Consider the following 18,217-nt stretch of genomic DNA (forward strand, 5'->3'; position numbering starts at 1 on the left):
CAGTGGTGTGACTCCGGGGGGGGACAGTGTAGTCACTGTGGTGTGACCCCTGTGGGGACAGTGTAGTCACAGTGGTGTGACTCCGGGGGGGACAGTGTAGTCACTGTGGTGTGACTCCTTTGGCTTAAAGAGTGTCTGTAGAAGGTTCTGCAGCACAGAACCCGCAGCAGCATGGGAACAGGCTGCTTGCCTGATGGGTCAGCTCTGGCCCTTCCCTGGCCGCTGAGATCTGTCCGCGGGCACTGCACAGGCAGCAGCCTAGTGTCTCCACAGCCCATGCCCGGGCCATGCTGTGCTGTGCTGCGCTGCGCTTCGGTCTGAGTAAGGAAGCAGGTTTGTATTGTACCACAGACCGCCATGCAGCCACGATGGCCCCACTCTGCCCAGTGTGCCCCCCAGTCATGCCCTCCACCGCTGGGCAGGTTATGGCTGTCACTTCCATCTCCACTGGCTGCAGCAGAGTCGCAGCGGGAGCCTGTGGACTGTGTGTGTGTGTTTCTGTCTGTAGGGGCAGTCTGGGTGCTGGAAGGGAAGGGGCGGTCCAGCTGGCCCTGGCCAGCAGGCAGGGACTTGGCCCTGGTGCTGAAAATCATGTGACAGGTTGACAGCGAAGAAAAATGAGGCGGTCATGAGATAATATTAACTGGAACCAGCAAGAAGGGGTCTGCCAGGCCTGGCAGGCAGGGCAGAGTGTTTGTTTTGCTGAGTTTTGCTTTTCTTTGGATAGGGAAGGTTAAACCTGTCCGTGCGTGGTGCTGCTCGTGTGGTGTAAGCAGCTCCGTCACCCCTCCTGTGCACGGTGAATACCCTTGGTGAAGGCTTGACTGTCTCCTGGACAGCGTCACGCTGACCGTACCTACCCTGAAGTGCCCATCTCTTTGACCTCACACACTGCCAACGAGATTTTTAAATGCGGGCGGGGGATGGGGGGAGGCCACAAACTTTGTTCTCCATCTTGTCACTCTGTTGACGCTGCATTAAATTGGATTCGGTGTCCATCATTATTAAAATGTGAAGTGTGCCAGCCACAAGGCATACATTTCAGGGCAGTTAGCTGAATAATTCTTTTCTTTATCATCCCAAATTACTGCTGAGCTCTGGAGAGGGGACCAGTTTAGCCAATTATTGCCATTTGAGCTGGGTTTGTGGGTGATTAGCTCCTGGTCGAATCCAGTGCCGGCCGGCCCTTTGAAGCCGGGGCCGTGTGATTTTCTCAGCAGTGAGGTAGGAATAGACACGGCTAATGACAGCGAGGTCGCACGGGTGAGCTGACCTGTGTGTGGCGCAGGTTTGGCTTGCGCAAACAGGGCGGCCACAATAACAAGGGTGTCACTAACCCCGCCGTGCATAATCGCGCCTTTATAGGATTGTTGGAGATGCTGACAGCTCAATTAAAGTGTAACCCTTTTGTACCCTGCAACCTGGCAGAATGACAGAAATATTACGAAGCGAGAGCCGCGGGGTCACCAGGGAGCTGGTTAAAGATTCCGATCCCAGCCGCCCGCCCTTGCCCCTCCCCCAAGCCTGGGCAGAGGAGCGTCCAGCAGCAGGAGCTCCAGAGGGGTGCCTGCTGCATACAGACTCTTCGGCCAGGACACCGAGCTAAATGACCAGGAACGGGGCTGAGTCCCGAAGGCCAGGGCCTGGGCACCTCCTGTACAGAACTTCCTTCGTGGTTGTGAGCTTGCGGGCAAGTCTCCTGTTGGAGGTGGTTCTATGGAAGTCACTTCGTTGGGGTTGTTTTCTGGCCAGGGACAAGTGACTTCTGTGCTACGTGGCTCACCTCTTCCACTCAGGAATTTCTTCTCCACCATGAGTGGCCTGTCACTCTTGCTTGTTCCTGATCAACCTACAGGTGTCACCCCTACGGATGTTCCCAGTGCCATGGGGACAGAGTGGCAGCTCTGACGCCCTCCCCCTAGGATTTTGGCTGCAGGTTTGAGGGTGAGCCGCTTGCTTTCCCTTGTTTCAGCATGACAACTGTCGTGCTCACTGAGAGCTGGGGCAGTCCCGGCCCCCCAGACACCCCGTGTCTGTCACGAGGGCTGCTGGGATTGAGATCCTTCGAAGACCTTTGACATTGAGGGACACTGAGGGTGCTAATGTGACAGTGGGGACCCACAGCGCAAAGCTGGGGTGAGTCAGCAGTGGCCTCTCCCGGGGCAGCCTCACAGCCCGTCCACACGCCCATGTGTGTAGCATCCGCAGGCAACACCGATGATGTGGGCAGGCTGGCTCCCCCTGAGGCCTCAGCCCCCAGGTCTGCGGCCGTGCTCCACCGTGGGTGGGGGTGTCCCCATGTTCTTGGAAGGATGCCGGCACTGCAGGGCGGAGGCCCACCTGACTGCTTTATCCTGAAGCTGTTGGCTTGGGGTGGGCGTTCAGCCCAGAGCTGAGGATGCCAGTAAGCATGCCCACGTCCCATATGGCAGTACCTGGCTGCCATGCCTCGCTCCAGTTCCTGACCCTCGCGACCTTGGCGGGCAGCGCCAATAGCTCAGGTGCTGGGGCATCTGCATGGAGCAGACTGCGTTCCTGGCTCCCAGCTGCAGCTGCGGATGGAAAGTAGAGGGCATGTGGGGAGCGACAGCAGATGGGACCCCTCTCTCTCCCTCTCAAATCAGTAATAAACAGTTTAAAATTACAGTTAACTCTATGCAGGTCCTGTCTCCACAGGCTGGCATCTGAATGGGATGAGGCGCAGTCAGCCCTCATTAGCCATTATGAGGTTCTGATTTCAAAACAAAGTGTGCAAAAGGAGGCAGACAGTGAGCTCCACGCCCCAGGTGAGAGGCTGCCTGCCCGGGGCCTGCCTGGGGCACCTGCTCTGCAGGGCCAGCGGGTCGTGGGCCTCTCCGCACAGGGACCTTGGTGGTACAGCACTGATGAGTGCCCATGTGCAGTGAGGTCCTGGAGACGGCGGGCAGTGCCACAAGCAAGGCTGTGCCCACCAGTCCCCACAGTGATGGGGGCAGCATGGAGGACTGTAGACCCCAGCTCTCCTGGTGGCTGCTTATGGAGGGAATCCCACCCACCCACTGAGATGTGCTTGCTGGGTCTCCGAAAGTCGTTCGAACATGAGCCAGCCACAGCTATGTGTGCTGCAGGGAACACAGGAACTAGAATCAAACCATGAGAAAAAGGCATGGAAATTGCCTGATTGAGGGGTCCGCCCCGACAGCACCGGGCTTGGGCTTTCTTCTCTGTGTCACTTGAGGAAGTCCTGGAAACCGTTCAGAAAGGTTATGAACACACGCCACATGACATGGGGTGAGTGGTTGACATGAGGAGCCACACAAACCCACAGATGTCTCCAAGCTTTTTCTTCTGCATTTTACTCACAAAGCAGTGAGCTCCCGTTGCCTGGCCATTGCTCGGTGGCCAGGTCCGGGGTGGACCCAGGAGGCAGGAGCCCACTCCAGGGGTTTCCTGTGCGGGCAGCAGGGACGCCGCTGCTGGAGCCGTCAGCACTGAAGCCAGGTGTGTGTGTGTGTCAGGGAGAGAATGCCCACTCCTCCTCGGAAAGCACTGTTGACTGACTGGAGGCACAAAACTGAACGGTTATGAGCTTGCAAGGGTGGGTGCTTTTGTTTTATTTAAGAAGGTTGTTTTTTAAGGATTTATTTATTTATTTGAAAGAGCTGTTGGTGGAGGTGGGGGACGAGGATAGAGGACAGAGATTCCAGGGCTGGGCCAGGCCAGAGGCAGGAGCCAGGAGCTTCCGCAGGTCTCTCACTTGGGGTCAGGCATCCAAGCATGTGGCCATCATCTGCTGCTTTTCCCAGGCACGTTGGCAGGGAGCTGGATAGGAAGTGTGGCAGCCAGGCCAAGAGCTGGCACCCACATGGATGCCGTCAGCCCTATCCACCATGCCTAAACGCTGGCCCCAGCATGGGTGTTCTTCAGTTGTAGCCAAAACCATGGTCTTTTTGAACTTGGCAGTTAGGAGATTGCTATCATGTGCCTCTAGGGCAGGCTGGCTGGAGTCGGGTCAAAGGCAGAGATGTGGGCACACAGGCACGACCTCCAGGACTGTGAAGGCGGCCAGCAGCCCTGCCTCCAGAGGGCAGCTGTGGGGCCGTGGCCGAGCCGTTGGATGCTCCGTGTCACCGCTGTGTAGGCGTGCAGCCCCTCAGACCCCCAAGACTGAGCCGCCTGGGTAAAGACCCCAAGTCTCTCACGCAGTCGATATATCTTTGTTGGTAAGTAATTGCTATTGAGCCGAGTTTTAATATAAATTTATGAGTGGTGTTTTATCACAGCTCGGGGCTGCGGCAAGCACTGAGTGATGGCTTCCAGTCGCATTCGTTACATTAACTTTGTAAGTTATTTAAAGCTTGTACACTTCACATTGCTTTTGGCTCCCAGTGACCTCCTGGGATTGAGACAGAAACTACGCATGACGAATATAGAAACAGCAGCCATGGGATGCCCTGGCTGGCGCCTGGCATTGTAGCAAGGGCACCTCTGATGAGGTGTGAGCCATGCCTGGTGGGATTCCTGATGTCGTAGCCGTACGTCATCCAAGTCCCCGTTCAGGAGAAACATCACAGAGCTAGCCAAATATTAGCGGCGAGATCGGCATTTGCCACGTGAGGTGCCACAAGGCCCTGCACTGCTCACTCCACCAACAGGGGCACGGTGGGTGTGGTGTGTGGCTACTAGCACGGCCCAGTCTGCACCACCAGCTCCGCTGTGGGCTGCCGTGTGGACTGTCAGTCGCCGAGTCATGAGCCCAAGTCATGGTGGCTTAGAGCGCTGTATTGGTCATGTTCACGGTTACTCTGTGGGCGGGACGTCCAGCCAGGTCTCTGTGGACTGCGTGTCGCAGGTCTCTTCCCCTGTGCATCTGGTGACCTGGCCAGGGGAGGCGTGCCAGGGCTGTGGCCTTGTGTCTGACATCTCGGTCTGTCCACCCCTGTGGTGGTAGGATTTCCCCAGCAGCACAGACTTCTCAGGATGTGAGGGCGGGACCTGCTGTGCACACCTGCTTCCAGCTGTGGTCAGAACTGGCCTCATGGTATCACTTCCTCCACATTCTTTCCATGCAGTTGGAGTTTGTGGGCACACACGGGGTGTCAACGCCAATGGAGGAGCATGGATCGCTGGAGATGAACAACCTCCCCCAACCCCTGCCAGCAGAGAGCCCAGGGCCCGCGGGCTTCAGAGTCCGCCATCCACTGTCCCTGCGGGCGACTCACATGGAAGGGACCAGGGTGACCAGGTCCACCTTATTTGGCGGTAATCTGCACACCACAGAACAGTAACAGCCACCCCTGACATCCAGCGAGACACTGTGCCAGTCAGCCTACCCTGCGTGGGGACAGCGTCTGCTCCCACTGGATGGCCTGTGCCATAGAGCTCCTGCTTTGCTGCAGACTCGGGGACCAGACCCCTCTTTCCTTTTGAGCTTGCTCGTGAAGCCCAGGGCAGTGTCACTGCTGTCAGATGCCAGCCTGCAGCTGTCCAGCCCTGATGGCACTACCTGGGCCCTCCACGTTCCCAGGGAAAACATCCCACTTGTTACTCGGGCTTCCTGCTGGGAGCAGAAGCCAGGAATGAGAACGGTTCTGGGATGAATCCAGCAGGGCTTTCAGCGGGAGGCGTCTGCTCGGAGTCTCCCTGGAGTGTCTGTGTGCTGGGGCAGGCGGAGGGGGTGTGCATAGAGGGCAACCTTGCCATACAGTGCCGCTCATTCCCACAGGCTGTGGTGTGCCCCGTGCCCCAGGGAGCATGCTGGGGTCCGCTTCTGTGGCAGTTAGTCGCGTCATCCTCCCGGCACCCACTGAGGACCCCAGGCTCCTGAGGCCCTTGGCCAGCTGCCCCTTCCAGAGCCAGAGTGTGGGGGCTGGATGTTGTGCTGTCCACGTCCCGCACCGCAGTCCCTGGGTAGCCTGCAAACACACTGGGCAGCCCTGGAAGACAGCTCGTGTGCGTGGGAGACCCAGCTGGAACTGGGCCAGTGCTGGCTGTTGTAGGCATTGGTGGAATGAACCCCTAGATGAAAATTCTCCTCCAAAATCTGCCCCCATCTTCAAATAAGTCATTCCCTTTTTCTGACATTGTTTTTAGTTAGAGTGGCACGGGTGGCCTGTTTCCTCTCAGCTACTCTGGATATGGACCCACCTCGAGATGGCAGCGTGAGCGGACAGCACTTTGGTTACTGCTGGTCATGCCGCGGTCCAGGGGCCTGGCCTGTCTGCCAGGCTCCCTGGAGCTGCAGCTGCCAGGTGGGGACACTTCCCTCCGTGCCGTGTTTCAGGGGGTACCTCAGGCAATAAACTAGGAGATGACCGATTTCTGCTGAGGGCTGCGGGGGTGGGTGCTGGAGAGCAGCTCCCACACTGGTGGGCGGCATGGAGGCCCCGTTCCCTGGTGGTTCCCATGGGCAAGATGAGGAAGAGTGTGGTTCCTTCTGCCTAGACTGTGGGCTGCTTAGAGAGGCACCTGCCTGTGAGGGAGCCAGTACTGCCCCGGGACTTCAGAGGGTGTTCAATAAGCATTTAAGTCACACAGAGTCAGGTACAATGACTGCCACGTAGCTGGTCCTCCGGGAGCCCTCGGAGGGTGGGATTGGCTTGCCCTGTGCAGACAGGGCCCTGAACGCTGGAGCTGGGTACCCTGGGTACCCCTTGGCCCTGAGGACCCTGGCACCCCTGCATGGGAACCAGCCCCCGTATGTCCAGATGGGAGAGGGTCTACTTTACCCCCACGCTGCATGCTTCCGAGGGAGAAGTGGGGCTTTCGTAAGGAGAGGTTATACTCATTGTGAGTGGGCATAACGTGTGTGTGAGGTGGCTGCCGTCACCGAGTGTCCCCTGGGTCTGAGTGGCCTTGCTCTGCTCATCTTCCTCCTGGTTGGTTCCCAGGATTCCAAGTGTTCTTCATCTTGGGTTGTCCTGAGCAAGCAGACCAGAACATCTTCCGACAAACACTTGTAAATATTTTAGGCAGTTGCTAAATGTCCTCGTTTCACTTCAGAAATGCAGTGTGTGGCTGGTGTACAAGTAGCAGGGGTCTGTCCAGTGAGAATTAGGTTTTGCACGTGTGGAACAGGTGTTGGAGTAGTAACTGTGCTGCGTCTGAGCCCTGGCCCGGTGAGGCCCCGGCACAGGACGCTGCCGCCCGCTCCTGGGGGTGTAGAGTGTGTCTCTGTTTTGGACACTGTATGCAGTTCTGTCACTTGCTTTCTTAAATCTGCTCTGTATGTATGCATCCGTTTCTGCAGTTGTCAGAGCTGTCGAAAACATTCTTGTGTATTCCTTCAGGGAGGAGCTTTCAAAAGCTGCCGCTGTGCTGGGAGGGACTTGCTGGGGGATGCCGCTGTCCGTAGATTACAGGGATTCAGGTCCTGAGGACAGTGGACAGACCAGGCCCAGCTGGCCTTGGGGGTGGGCGGAGCAGCTTGCCGTGGGTGTGACCCTTCCACTTCGCAGCTGGCCCTGCCAACCCTGGTGCCGGTACCTGCTGTGCTGCACGCAGATGCTGGCACACACACGTGGGTGTGTGTATGTGTGTGTGATCTCCCTTCCTGGCCACCTGTGTGCTCCAGCTCAGGGGATGTCACTGGCCACCACAGCGACTCCCTGGCTCGCTCGTGTCTTCCCGTGCCTTGTCCCCACGTCACCTCCACCTGTCCGCCCTCTCCCACCCTTTCTTTCCCCTAGAGACGCTCCACATCACATCTGCTGGAATAGCCATGGCCAGTGGTCCACGCTTCAGGAACAGAAGCCTCAGTGGAGGGTTCCTCTGTGTGCCTTTGGTCCGCAATGATCCCACACAGTCAGATACACCCACGGCCACCGTTACTGCTCTCGGGCAAATGGAGTGCCAGGCGTTACAAGTAACTGCAGCTAGGGGCTCCCCCTCCCTTTGGAAAGATGAAGACGTGGAGTGACAGCGCTGGTTCAGGTGGGGAGCGTTGCTGTGTGCGGGCTCCAGTGTGGGAATTTGGAGTCATTTGCCCATGACTTACCCATGGTGACCGACGCTCTGTGCTCCACTCACGTTGAGCAGCCACTTTGTCATGTGTGGCGTGCCATACATCTGGCCGTGCCAGGTCCTTTATGCCCCAACTGTCCCCATGTGCTTTGCTCGGCAACCCCTCTGGTGACCCGTGCAGTCCTAGGCACCCAGGTTGGGGGTCAGTTCTTGAATCACTTTCCAGGTGATCATGGAATTGAGAATGGCCTTGAGAGAAGTTGGGGTGCCTGAGGAAGCGTATTTGGACCTCCCGTGGATTTCGTTCTGGTCCCCTTGGTCCCTGACAATAGGTGGTTCGCTGGAGTTTTGAGCATTAGGCCTGGAGTCCTGCTGGGAGTGGGAGAGCTTGCTGGGGCCTTGATGTTGTAGCCGAATCTCCTCACCACGGTCTCCAGAGAAACTTAACCCAGCTCGCATCCCCTGCACCCTCTCTCAGTCCCCTTACCGCATCTCCTGTGGCAGTGGCAGCCAAGAAGCGGGCATGTAGGTTAGAAGAGCCGGGCTGGGTCACCCCGGGCAGTGTGCCTCCCAGCATGCCAGGCTGCCTCCTTGTGTGACCCGGTGCTACACCTGCTGCCGCCATCTTATCCAGAACACACTAGTAGGGCCAGGCTGGCACCACCAACACCCGTGACACAGCCAGACCCCTCTGCAGCTGCCCTCACACATGTCCGGTTTGATCCGTGGTGCATAGAACACAAAACCTATTGGCAGTAATACGTGCAGGCAGCCATGCTGGTATGTGAATTCGGCTCTTCTCCCTGGGAAAGTGTGAAGCTGATGGCAAGGCCCTTCCTGCAGGGGTCACCAGGTTGCCTGCCTCTGGCAGCCCATGGCCAGCCCAGGGACTCCTCCCACGATTCAGGTGGCCTTGCCCCCTTCCCAGCAGCTGGGGTCATCCCGTTCCTGGAATTTATTGGGCTGACATTTGCTTCCAGAAATCCTGCCGTGTTCTCCATTCCCCAGGCCCTCCGAGCTCAGGATTCCCTGAACGCACTCGACGTAGCACACGGGAAGCTGTACTGGAGCCATGTGCATCTGCTTAAGCATGGCCTCCCCGGGTCCTCCCAAGACAGAACGCCTGTCCGTCCCTGTCCCTTGGCTGAATCTACCTTTTGGAAGTCGGGGAGAGTTGGGCATCTGCTCTGTAAAGCTCACGGTGCCACATGGGCCTGCACATCAGGCGCTCGCTCTCTGTGTAACCATCCCTTCCCACTGCCCGTTTTGGTGATGTTTTGGGCTGGCAGGAATCCTGGGCAACCTCCTCTAGGGATGGTTGAGATGATGCTGTTGCGTCCCATGGTGCCCCAAGCCGTGAGCCCCAGGCAGGGAACTGCAGGACTGCTGTGGACATGATGGCTGGCCCGGCTGCTCCCTGCCCTTTCTCTGAGAGAGGGGACACGACAGCGCCTGTGGGGCTGAGGAGATGCCTCTGGCCACTTTACACAGGCCTGCCCTGTCTCGCAGCTCCACAGCCAGCTCTGGGGTGTCTGATAGTAATAACCCCGTAGGTAGTGGGGCTCCCAGGTCCTAGGGTGCCCTGAAAGGATACATCCCCCCCCCACACACACACGCACACCCTACTTGGGCAGCACGTGGCACTCATGTCAGCTGAATTCCAAGATCTGTTAGAGATCCTCGGCATGGGATTTTTCCCTCCCCAAGACAGGAAGTTTTCCAAGCATCAAAATGCATCAGCCTGGTTTAGTTCCTTGGCCAGCTACGAAAGTCGGTCCTTCCCACACCTCCTAATTGGACTGGTCCCATTTTTCCCTCCTAATGGGCTTCCTCAGAGGAGGGGTAATTACCAGGCTAGGATTTGCTCAAGGAAGCAGCCACGCACCGGCCGGCCCGAGTTGTTGCATTGAGTCCATCTGTGCAGAGCCCCAGGGGTGAGGCACGGCCTGCCAGCGCTGGTCAGAGCCGAGCGGGACAAAGCCTTCTGAAGCTCCCAGCAGCGCTTGTCCACCAGGGATACCAGGGCGACCCCCGGCCCTAGTATTGTTGGAATTCTGTCTGAAATGGCCGATGGAGAACCCTGAGCCCTGGAGGACTTGTATGAGGTTTTGTTATGCTAAGTATAAAAACTGTAGGAATCCCCGCTGCGGGAGAGGGTGGGGAGGGATTAGTTTACGCTGTTGCTTCTGTAGTATTGCGTCACCGGGAGTGACTGTCCCCTGCTGGGACTCTTACCAGGCAGAGGAGCGGCCCTGGGCTCAGGCTGCAGCTGGGCAGTGCTTTGCTCAGGCTTATTCTCTGGATTGATTGGTCTCAGTGCTTCCGTTCCAAGTGTCGGGGCACGGTGGATGTGTGGATGTTGCCTTGAAATCCGTGTCCCACAGGTCTGCAGAATGCCACTGGCTTCTTTCAGACCTGAAGTGCTTGCCCGAGCTAGCTTCTGGTCACCTCGGTGTTGGTGAAATGGGGCCATGCGTTGAGAAAACTACAGAGCTGCACTGTCACAGTATGGGTATTTGAAGTTGAACTTGGTCACCTCACACACAAGTGGTTAGTTGACTGTGTCTCCCATTGTGGTTCTCAAAGGAGACAGGCCCTGATGGGGGTGGGTCAGGATGCCCACAGACTTAGGATCCGGGAATCAGCTGGAGCCACGTGGTCTCTTGGGCACGGTCAGCGTTGGGTCAGCTCCCAGAGGGAGCACTAGGAGCCGAGGGGAATCTCCCGTTTTCCTTACGCTGTGTAGGAAGGGGTTGGAAGAGGGCAGGAAGGGAAGGCAACCAAGAGGCATGGAGTGGAGCGCTGAGTGCAGGTGTCCTGCGCGAGGCAAGGCGGGAACCAGCCCAGGCCAGGGGCTGGCCCGAGAGGGGCACCCATCCTCCCTCCCAGGTCTGCAGCACTCCGCCTGACTTGTGCTTTTCTTTTTTTTTTTTTTTAAATTCTTTTTTTTTTAAAGATTTATTTATTTTTTATTACAAAGTCAGATGTACAGAGAGGAGGAGAGACAGAGAGGAAGATCTTCCGTCCGATGTTTCACTCCCCAAGTGAGCCGCAACGGGCCTATGCGCGCCGATCCGAAGCCAGGAACCAGGAACCTCTTCTGGGTCTCCCACGTGGGTGCAGGGTCCCAATGCATTGGGCCGTCCTCACCTGCTTTCCCAAGCCACAAGCAGGGAGCTGGATGAGAAGTAGAGCTGCCGGGATTAGAACCGGCGCCCATATGGGATCCCAGGGCTTTCAAGGCGAGGACTTTAGCCGCTAGGCCACGCCGCCGGGCCCGACTTGTGCTTTTCAATGGTTCTCACCACGTCCGAACGTGAGCTCATTACAAAATGGTAGAAGGCACTTGCATGCAGTTCACGGCACGCACACGGTTACTGAACTTGGCAAATGGAATTTATGTTGTAGCACATTAAAATCTGAAAGAAAATGGTTCTGACTTATAAATATGGCAGGAGAACAGAGGGGAAACGTAGGTTTTCTTCTGGAAGGCGTCCTCTGCCTTTCGGTGTTCCCTGGAGGAGAGGTGTGCATAGCCCACGGTGTGTTCCCCCAGGCCAAATGCCCACTCGCCTTCTAGCGGCCACTCCTGTTACACGCGTGAGTTCACCTGCACGCATGCGCGCTCCAGGGAGAAGCTTGTTGAATCTGTGCGGTGTATACAGAGGTGGTGAGGGAGACCTGAATTCATCCAAAACAAACGTCTTTTTCTGTTGGAGACGGCCGAGGCGTGAGGGAGGCTGGAAGGGGCCCGTGTGCCTGCTGTCTGCCTTTGCGGGGTTCACCCCCGGCTCCCCTCTGTCTGCCTTCGCGGGGCTCACCCCTGGCTCCCCTCTGTTTACAGGGCATGCTGCTGAAGCGGAGTGGCAAGTCGCTGAACAAGGAGTGGAAAAAGAAGTATGTCACCCTGTGCGACAATGGTGTGCTGACCTACCACCCCAGCTTACACGTGAGTCCAGTCTCCTGGGGGCAGCCAGCAGGCACTCGCTGGGGCGCCGGGGGGGGGACAGGCTTGGTGGAGGATTTGGGCTTCCGCTCAGTGGAGAGAGAAGTCACGTTGTCCCCCACCTTCTTTTGAAAGGTGTGTCACTCCACCGCCCCCCGCCATTCCCTTCACTTAGTGGTGACTCCTGAATCCCACAGAGAAGTGCAAGAAAACACACAGACCAGGCAGGGTGTTAACAGAAGGCAGAATGGCCCAGGCGGGAGGAGGTGGCACCACAGGCAGGCGGCCCTCTGGATGCCAGCATGCCCTAAGGGCCCTCCTGCTGCAGGTCCTGGCTGCTCCCTGCAAGTGCCCCGGGAGCTAGCAGGTGATAGCCAACGGGCTAGAGCTCCTGCCTCTGTCTTGGGAGTTCAGAGGGAGTTTGGGCTCCTTACTTCAGCTGTCGGGTCCTCTGCTGTTGTGGGCAACTGGGAGTAAACCAGAGAGAGAGTCTCTGTCTTTACCTGTGCCTTCCAAATAAGTAAGCGAACCTTTTCAAGAGAACGGAGAGTGTGTGTGTCACAAGGCCCACAGTGGAGGGAGCGATTGTATCTGAGCCCAGGGTTCAGCTCTGTGCGCTTGAAAGCCAACAGGAGACATTCTGTGCAGTCTGGACTTGGTTTCTCTTGCCAGTTCTTCTGCCAGTTTGTAAGGCAAGATAATAAAACCTGTTACGCTCGTGAGTTCTGTAGGATAGAGTTATAGAAATTAGACATCATCCTGCAGCGGCTGCGTGCCCGCGTCCGCCCTGCACGCAATCCCTCTTAAAGCGGAGGTGCGGCTCACTCCCACGGCAGCACATCGCAGGATCGCTTGTCTGAGTGCAGAAATAGTAGATCAGGACTTACATGTGAGTTGGCCATTTGGTGTTATCACCGTGTCAAGCAATGTGTCTTAAAATTTTTTTTGAAGTACTTTTTAAAATTTGCACGGTTAACGGCAAGACGTTAGAAATATGCACCTGGAAGGAAATGAAGAGTCACTCCTAGAGTTGCAGCTGGGGGCGTGACTGACTGTTCGCCATCGCCAGCTGTGCCCGTGCACCCGCCCTGGCCTCGCTGGGGACACTGCCTGTGCCCTGCTGTCCTCGCTGTCCGTGTAGCTTGCCCTGCCGAGACGTGTGCTCACCTCCGGCCCCGATGTGCCCTGGTGTGCCCCGGTGGCTCCTAGAGTATCCCAGAAGCAACTAAATCTGCCACCGACAAAAGTAGCTGGGACCCAGGCCTCTCTCCTGGTGACACTGGTCTCTGTCCAGTTGCCTGGAGCAAGTTCCCCAGATCCACTGCCTGGGTTGAAGGGGGCTCCTTCTTTTCTGGCTCTGAGTGTATGTTGTCTGATTCACAGAATGAGTGTACCCATTTTTGTCTGGCTGTATTCAAAGCAGCTTTTGTCTCAAGAACGGTTAATTTGAGAGATGGAAATGTAGAGCCCCCATCTCCTGGAGCCCACTTCATCTGCACCGGGCCAAAGCCGGAAGCCAGGAGGTCCCTGCAGGTCTCCCGTGTGGGTGGCAGGCACCCAGCACTAGAGCATCACTGCCTGCCAGGTTGCTTGTTAGTGCGAAGCTAGAATCAGAAATAAGACTCAACCCGGGCCCTCCCCTCATTGCCCTGTGAGCATCCTGCCGGCATCCGTAACTGCTGGGCCAAATGCTCACCCCTGCCTATTTTCAGGATGGGGGAGGGACCCTTCCATTATTGTAGGTAGCAAATGGTGCCTTTGTTGTCTGAATCACTTGTGAGTGGGAATTAACCTCTCCCTTTTATCTGACCAAGGTAGCCAGAAATTTTTAAGAACCACATCCCCAAGACTCCCCCATCATTTCCTGAGGTGTCTCTGACTTGTTTCTGATACTCTGTGGGATGCCCTCTGCTTGGGAGGTGTGTACACAGGTGAGCCTCAAGTCACAGTGGTTGATTGTCACAACAGCACAGAAGCAGACTCGCACAGGCAGTCTGTCCTCCCTCAGTGTGGCATTCCATGGATGGAGGAGAGCTGTCCTGCGGGGTATTACAGGAGTGTGTTGCACGACCTCACTCCGTCCTAGGCGAAGGCAAGGGTTCTGGGCCAGGCTAAGCTAGGATGATTGGCTTCTACAGGATGAAGGACACGAAATGAGCTCACAGCCTGTGATGAGCTTGTCAGGAAGCAGGCCTGATAGGTCGCAGCGCATCCCTAGAATAGATTTGAAATTATAGAGCTCCATGTTTCCCTGTGAGACACACAGAGATGCATATTCCTTATTGCAATAAGGAAATCCCTCCGGGCTGGAGTTCCTGGTCGTTGGTTTAAGGACGGCAGCTTGCCTTGCCAGGTGGCCTCCAAGTCAGGGAGGTAACTCGGTCCCAGAGGCCCCCCAAGAGCCAGCTTGCAGCTTTCCCAGGCCTGCCGCATGCCGTTCGCTCTGGGTGCACAGTCCCTTCCATACCATGCGTCCTGCTTCCATGTTGGGGGAGGACAGCCCTGTTGGGGGTTTAGTCCCTCATGAGCCCCTACCAGAGGGCAGAGCCCTGACTGTTAACCCAGCAGCTTTCTGTGACTCAGAAGTGCAGTCAGAGTGGCCTCTCTGGCCTAGCTCACTGGCCGGGGCTGGATCTGTGCTGGAAGGTTCCTGTTGGGGGGATCGTCCCTGCCTGCTTGTCACCCCGCCTCTCGATTCTCCATGTCAGAGTTGCAGAAATCTCCATCTGTAGCTGTAGGCATGCCTGGTCCTCCCCTGGTTGCCCATTACAACCTATGCAGCCTAGAAAATTCCAGAAGCTGCTAGAATCCAATGAGCGCAGTCTACAGTCTCCTCTGTGGTCCCCGCTTGCCTGCTTGTGTCCAAGCTGCATGTCAGCCGGAAGTCAACTGAGATGACCCCTGTGGTGATGATGGAGCTGGTGGTTAGGGGTGGCGGAGCTCCAGGGGTCAGAGCCCCCATGTGGATCACGGCCCTATCACAGGCCGCACTGTCAGGGTGCCCGAGGGCCCTGCTGCCGGGGGGTGTGGGCCTGTGTCCAGCCTCTCTGGGTGGATGTGGGTGTTTGTCAATAGTGCACCAGCCTATTCCACTACATAGTGAAGTCCACTGACTTCTTACAAAAGATATAGCTCTTTTTTTTTTTTTTTTTTTTTTTTTTTGAACAGCAGAGGAGTTACATAGAATGGGAGAGAGATGTTTCACCTGCTGGTTCACTCCCAGCTGGCTGCAATAGCCATGACTTCCTACAGATCTCCCATGTGGGAGATCCAGACCCCTGGGCCGTGCTCTGCTGTTTGCCCAGGTGCCTTTGCAGGGAGCTGAATCAAAAGTGGGATAGCCAGGACTCAGAACGGCACCTGTATGAGATGCCGGGATCCAGGTGATGGCTTTAGCCAAAACACCAAAATGAAGCTGCTGTCGACTGATTTTCAAAAAAAGTAGAACTAGTTGATTGACCGAGAACAGAACAAAACAGAACCAAGAAGCTAGTGTGCTACTCCAGTAAGCATATGTAACCATCCCTGTGTTCCTAGCAGGGCAACGGCAGGACCCACTCACAGAGCATCAGGGCAGGTACCCACGTCGTGCAAAACAGCAGTGTGCTTGCCTGGAGCCCAGACACCCGCTCCTGTGTGTGTGCAGTCATGTTCTTACAAACAGCTCTCACGGTGAGCACACTGTGTGGGCAGGTGTCAGGCCACATTGTTGAGGCAATGCTGCATGTGTTGGGCACAGAGGAGGGGCTTGGGGAGCGTGGGCAGTCCTCCGTTGGTTGGCTCCATACATGTGTAACCAGCAGGTAGGGGAGATGAGGGGATTTTGCCTTGGGATTGGGATGGAGAGGTGGGAGCGCCACGCCCTAGGATCCACTGTGTAGGATTTAGACAGCAGGCTTGTCTGGGCAGCAGCCCCGTCAGTGCCATCATGGCACCCTTAAGCCACCTTCGTCCTTGGCTCTCTGGCTAAACCCGGGGAGCTAAGGAGCCCAGCCTCTGTTCTGAACAAGATGGTGTTGGGGGACCTCGACTCTTGGCTGCTGCAGCAGGTGGTTCAGCCCTTCCACGTCCCTGATCAGGCCATGTCACACCTGTTGCCTCCCTATCCCACAGATAGGAGGTGGTGTTCCCAGAAGGGGCACCGCTGTGTGTAAGAGCTGCCTGTGAGTGGCCGCATCTCAGGGGGATGCTGGGCACACTGCTGAGCCCGTTGGGCAAGGCAAGCTTGGGTGTCTGCCCTAGCAGTACCCCATGCTGACCTGATGGCTTGGCTGCTGTTGGTGATACTGCTCCTCTGCCTCCTAGCTTTGTCGACATGGTTATGATGGTCGTTTTTAACCATGTTGGAGTTCCCGAACTGGGTGCCTGTCTTAGCCACAGGAGGGACTAGGGCCAGGGCAGTGGCCAGGGCTGGGTCGCTGTGGCCGGGTGAACAGCTTGCAGACCCTGTGCAGGTACCTACCACTTGCAGGCAGGCCACAGCGGGTTCCTAATAGACACCCAAAGGGAGACGCTGAGACCGGGCCATGGAGAACATGAGTGCCAGGTGAAGGGCCTGCTGCTGCTGTCTCCTGGGTCGCTTCAGGCCCAAGCAGTGGCACTGAAACTCCAGCCCCGTCTGATGTGCGAAACAGACTCATGAAGGGCAGTATCCGAGGCTGACGCCCCTGGGCATGGTGAGTTTCTTGGTAAGCCGGGCACCGCGGCCCAGCCAAGCCAAGCCGTGCCCAGCTCAGCTCATCCAGCTTTCCTCTTCTAGAGGAAATAATGGAATAAAACAAGCCCAGCCTAGAGTGAAAAACTTCTATGCTTTTGTCTACCCTCCTGGGAGGTGAGCAGCTGCCCTGGTTTGTCTGGGACTCAGGGCCTCTCTGGATTTGCCTTGCTAAAGCCACGTGGGACTCAGGACCGAGCAGTGTGGTTGGCTGTCATTGCCTCTTGTGGAGAGGACCCCAGCGTTCAGAGGGAGCTGGAAGGATAGGGAACGTGCAGCCTGCCTCTTGGGTACCCTGAAAAATTATCCATCTGCAAAACCCATCCCAAAGCCGTGAACGCTTGGCCTTCCCAGGAGAGATAATGAATGGGTGTCGCTTGGTCTCGGGACACATGGCAGAACCCCAGTTGGGGTGGACGGGGGCAGCCTTAGGTCCTGGGGTCCTTAGCTGCAGACAGCAAGCCTTAGGGAGCGCACTGATAGAAAAATGGAGGGGATAATGAGAAAGAGCCCCGACCCCGGGGCGTCAGAGCTGAGCGTGGCCACCTATCCATCTTCCGTGTCGAGGGCAGGGCAGAATGCCGCCCACGATGTCTGCACCAGGATTCCAAAGTGGACCTGTGAGGAGAAGCTGTGAGGCCACATGGATGGGTCAAGGATGTTCTGGGCCCTGTCCAGGAAGCACGTGCTGCCCTCTGGCCTCACCCTCAGCCATCCTCTGGAGGCCTTGGGCAGCTGGGAGCAGCCCTCCGCATGAGCGCCCCTCACGGTTGTGTGTAAGTTGCTTGGACCTTGAAAGCTTCCCAGATTTGTTCCCATTCTGTTGCCAAAGACAAGGACAGCTGTGTCTCCACCCCTTTCTCCCTCACGTACAGGCCTGGAGCCTCCTCCACAGAGGCCCTCACCCCCAGGCAGGTGCACTGAGGTCAGGAGCTGACCAGCCCACCCCAAGCTGCTGCGTCTGTGTGAGGGTACTGTGGTCCAGCACTGTCCCACTCAACGCTCCCTCAGCTGCCTCTTTAGAATGCAGATTTTTGACTTTCACCTTTCTGTGTCAAGAACTGCACCTCTTTACTGATACGATTCCCGCCAAGGTCTCCCCTAAAGAAGTCGTTCTAGAAAGTAGTGCTGGAGTCAGGCAGCCCAGCCCCCACTGGGCTCTGTGTGTGGACACCGTCCTGAGTATGCCCTGTCCTCCTGTGGCTGCGACACCGCACGGCAGGGCATGGCACGGGCATGGCCGCTGCTTCCTCCCAGCTCCGTGTGTCTGTCACAGGGTCTTGGTTTTCACTAAGGTAAACACCCTTAGTGTTTTCACCTGTTTAAACACTCAGTGCTATGGTGCTGAGCACGTTCACACGTGCTGCAGTCAATCCCCAAAGCTCTTGGCTTAAGGCACTTCAGGAAGCAGCAGAATCTCGAGTTTGGCATGATGCCTGCGGCGTTTGTCCACGTGGTGGCCCGGCTCGGGTGGCTTGCCTTTCCCGAGGCTGAGAGCTCTCCTCCCTGCCTGTGCTGTGTTCCATTCACCCGCGGTGACGCCCCACTGCTCCTGCCTCTTGGCTGGTACGCTGCCTCGAGCAGGCACCTCCCTGGAGGACTGACATGGGAGAATT

At 56.9% G+C, this 18,217-nt stretch overlaps 1 protein-coding gene across 8 annotated transcripts in view; it reads left to right on the forward strand.

Annotated features, from left to right (window-relative positions):
- AGAP1 (ArfGAP with GTPase domain, ankyrin repeat and PH domain 1) overlaps positions 1-18,217 on the forward strand; it is a 425,687-nt gene that overhangs the window by 253,966 nt on the left and 153,504 nt on the right. For all 8 annotated transcript variants that reach the window (XM_058665165.1, XM_058665166.1, XM_058665167.1 and 5 more), the window contains one exon: positions 11,786-11,890. In XM_058665165.1, the coding sequence (XP_058521148.1) occupies positions 11,786-11,890 (105 nt within the window). The remainder of the gene's footprint in view (positions 1-11,785; positions 11,891-18,217) is intronic.

The sequence above is a fragment of the Ochotona princeps genome, chromosome 5 (assembly GCF_030435755.1).
Source record: "Ochotona princeps isolate mOchPri1 chromosome 5, mOchPri1.hap1, whole genome shotgun sequence".
Classification (NCBI taxonomy): domain Eukaryota; kingdom Metazoa; phylum Chordata; class Mammalia; order Lagomorpha; family Ochotonidae; genus Ochotona; species Ochotona princeps.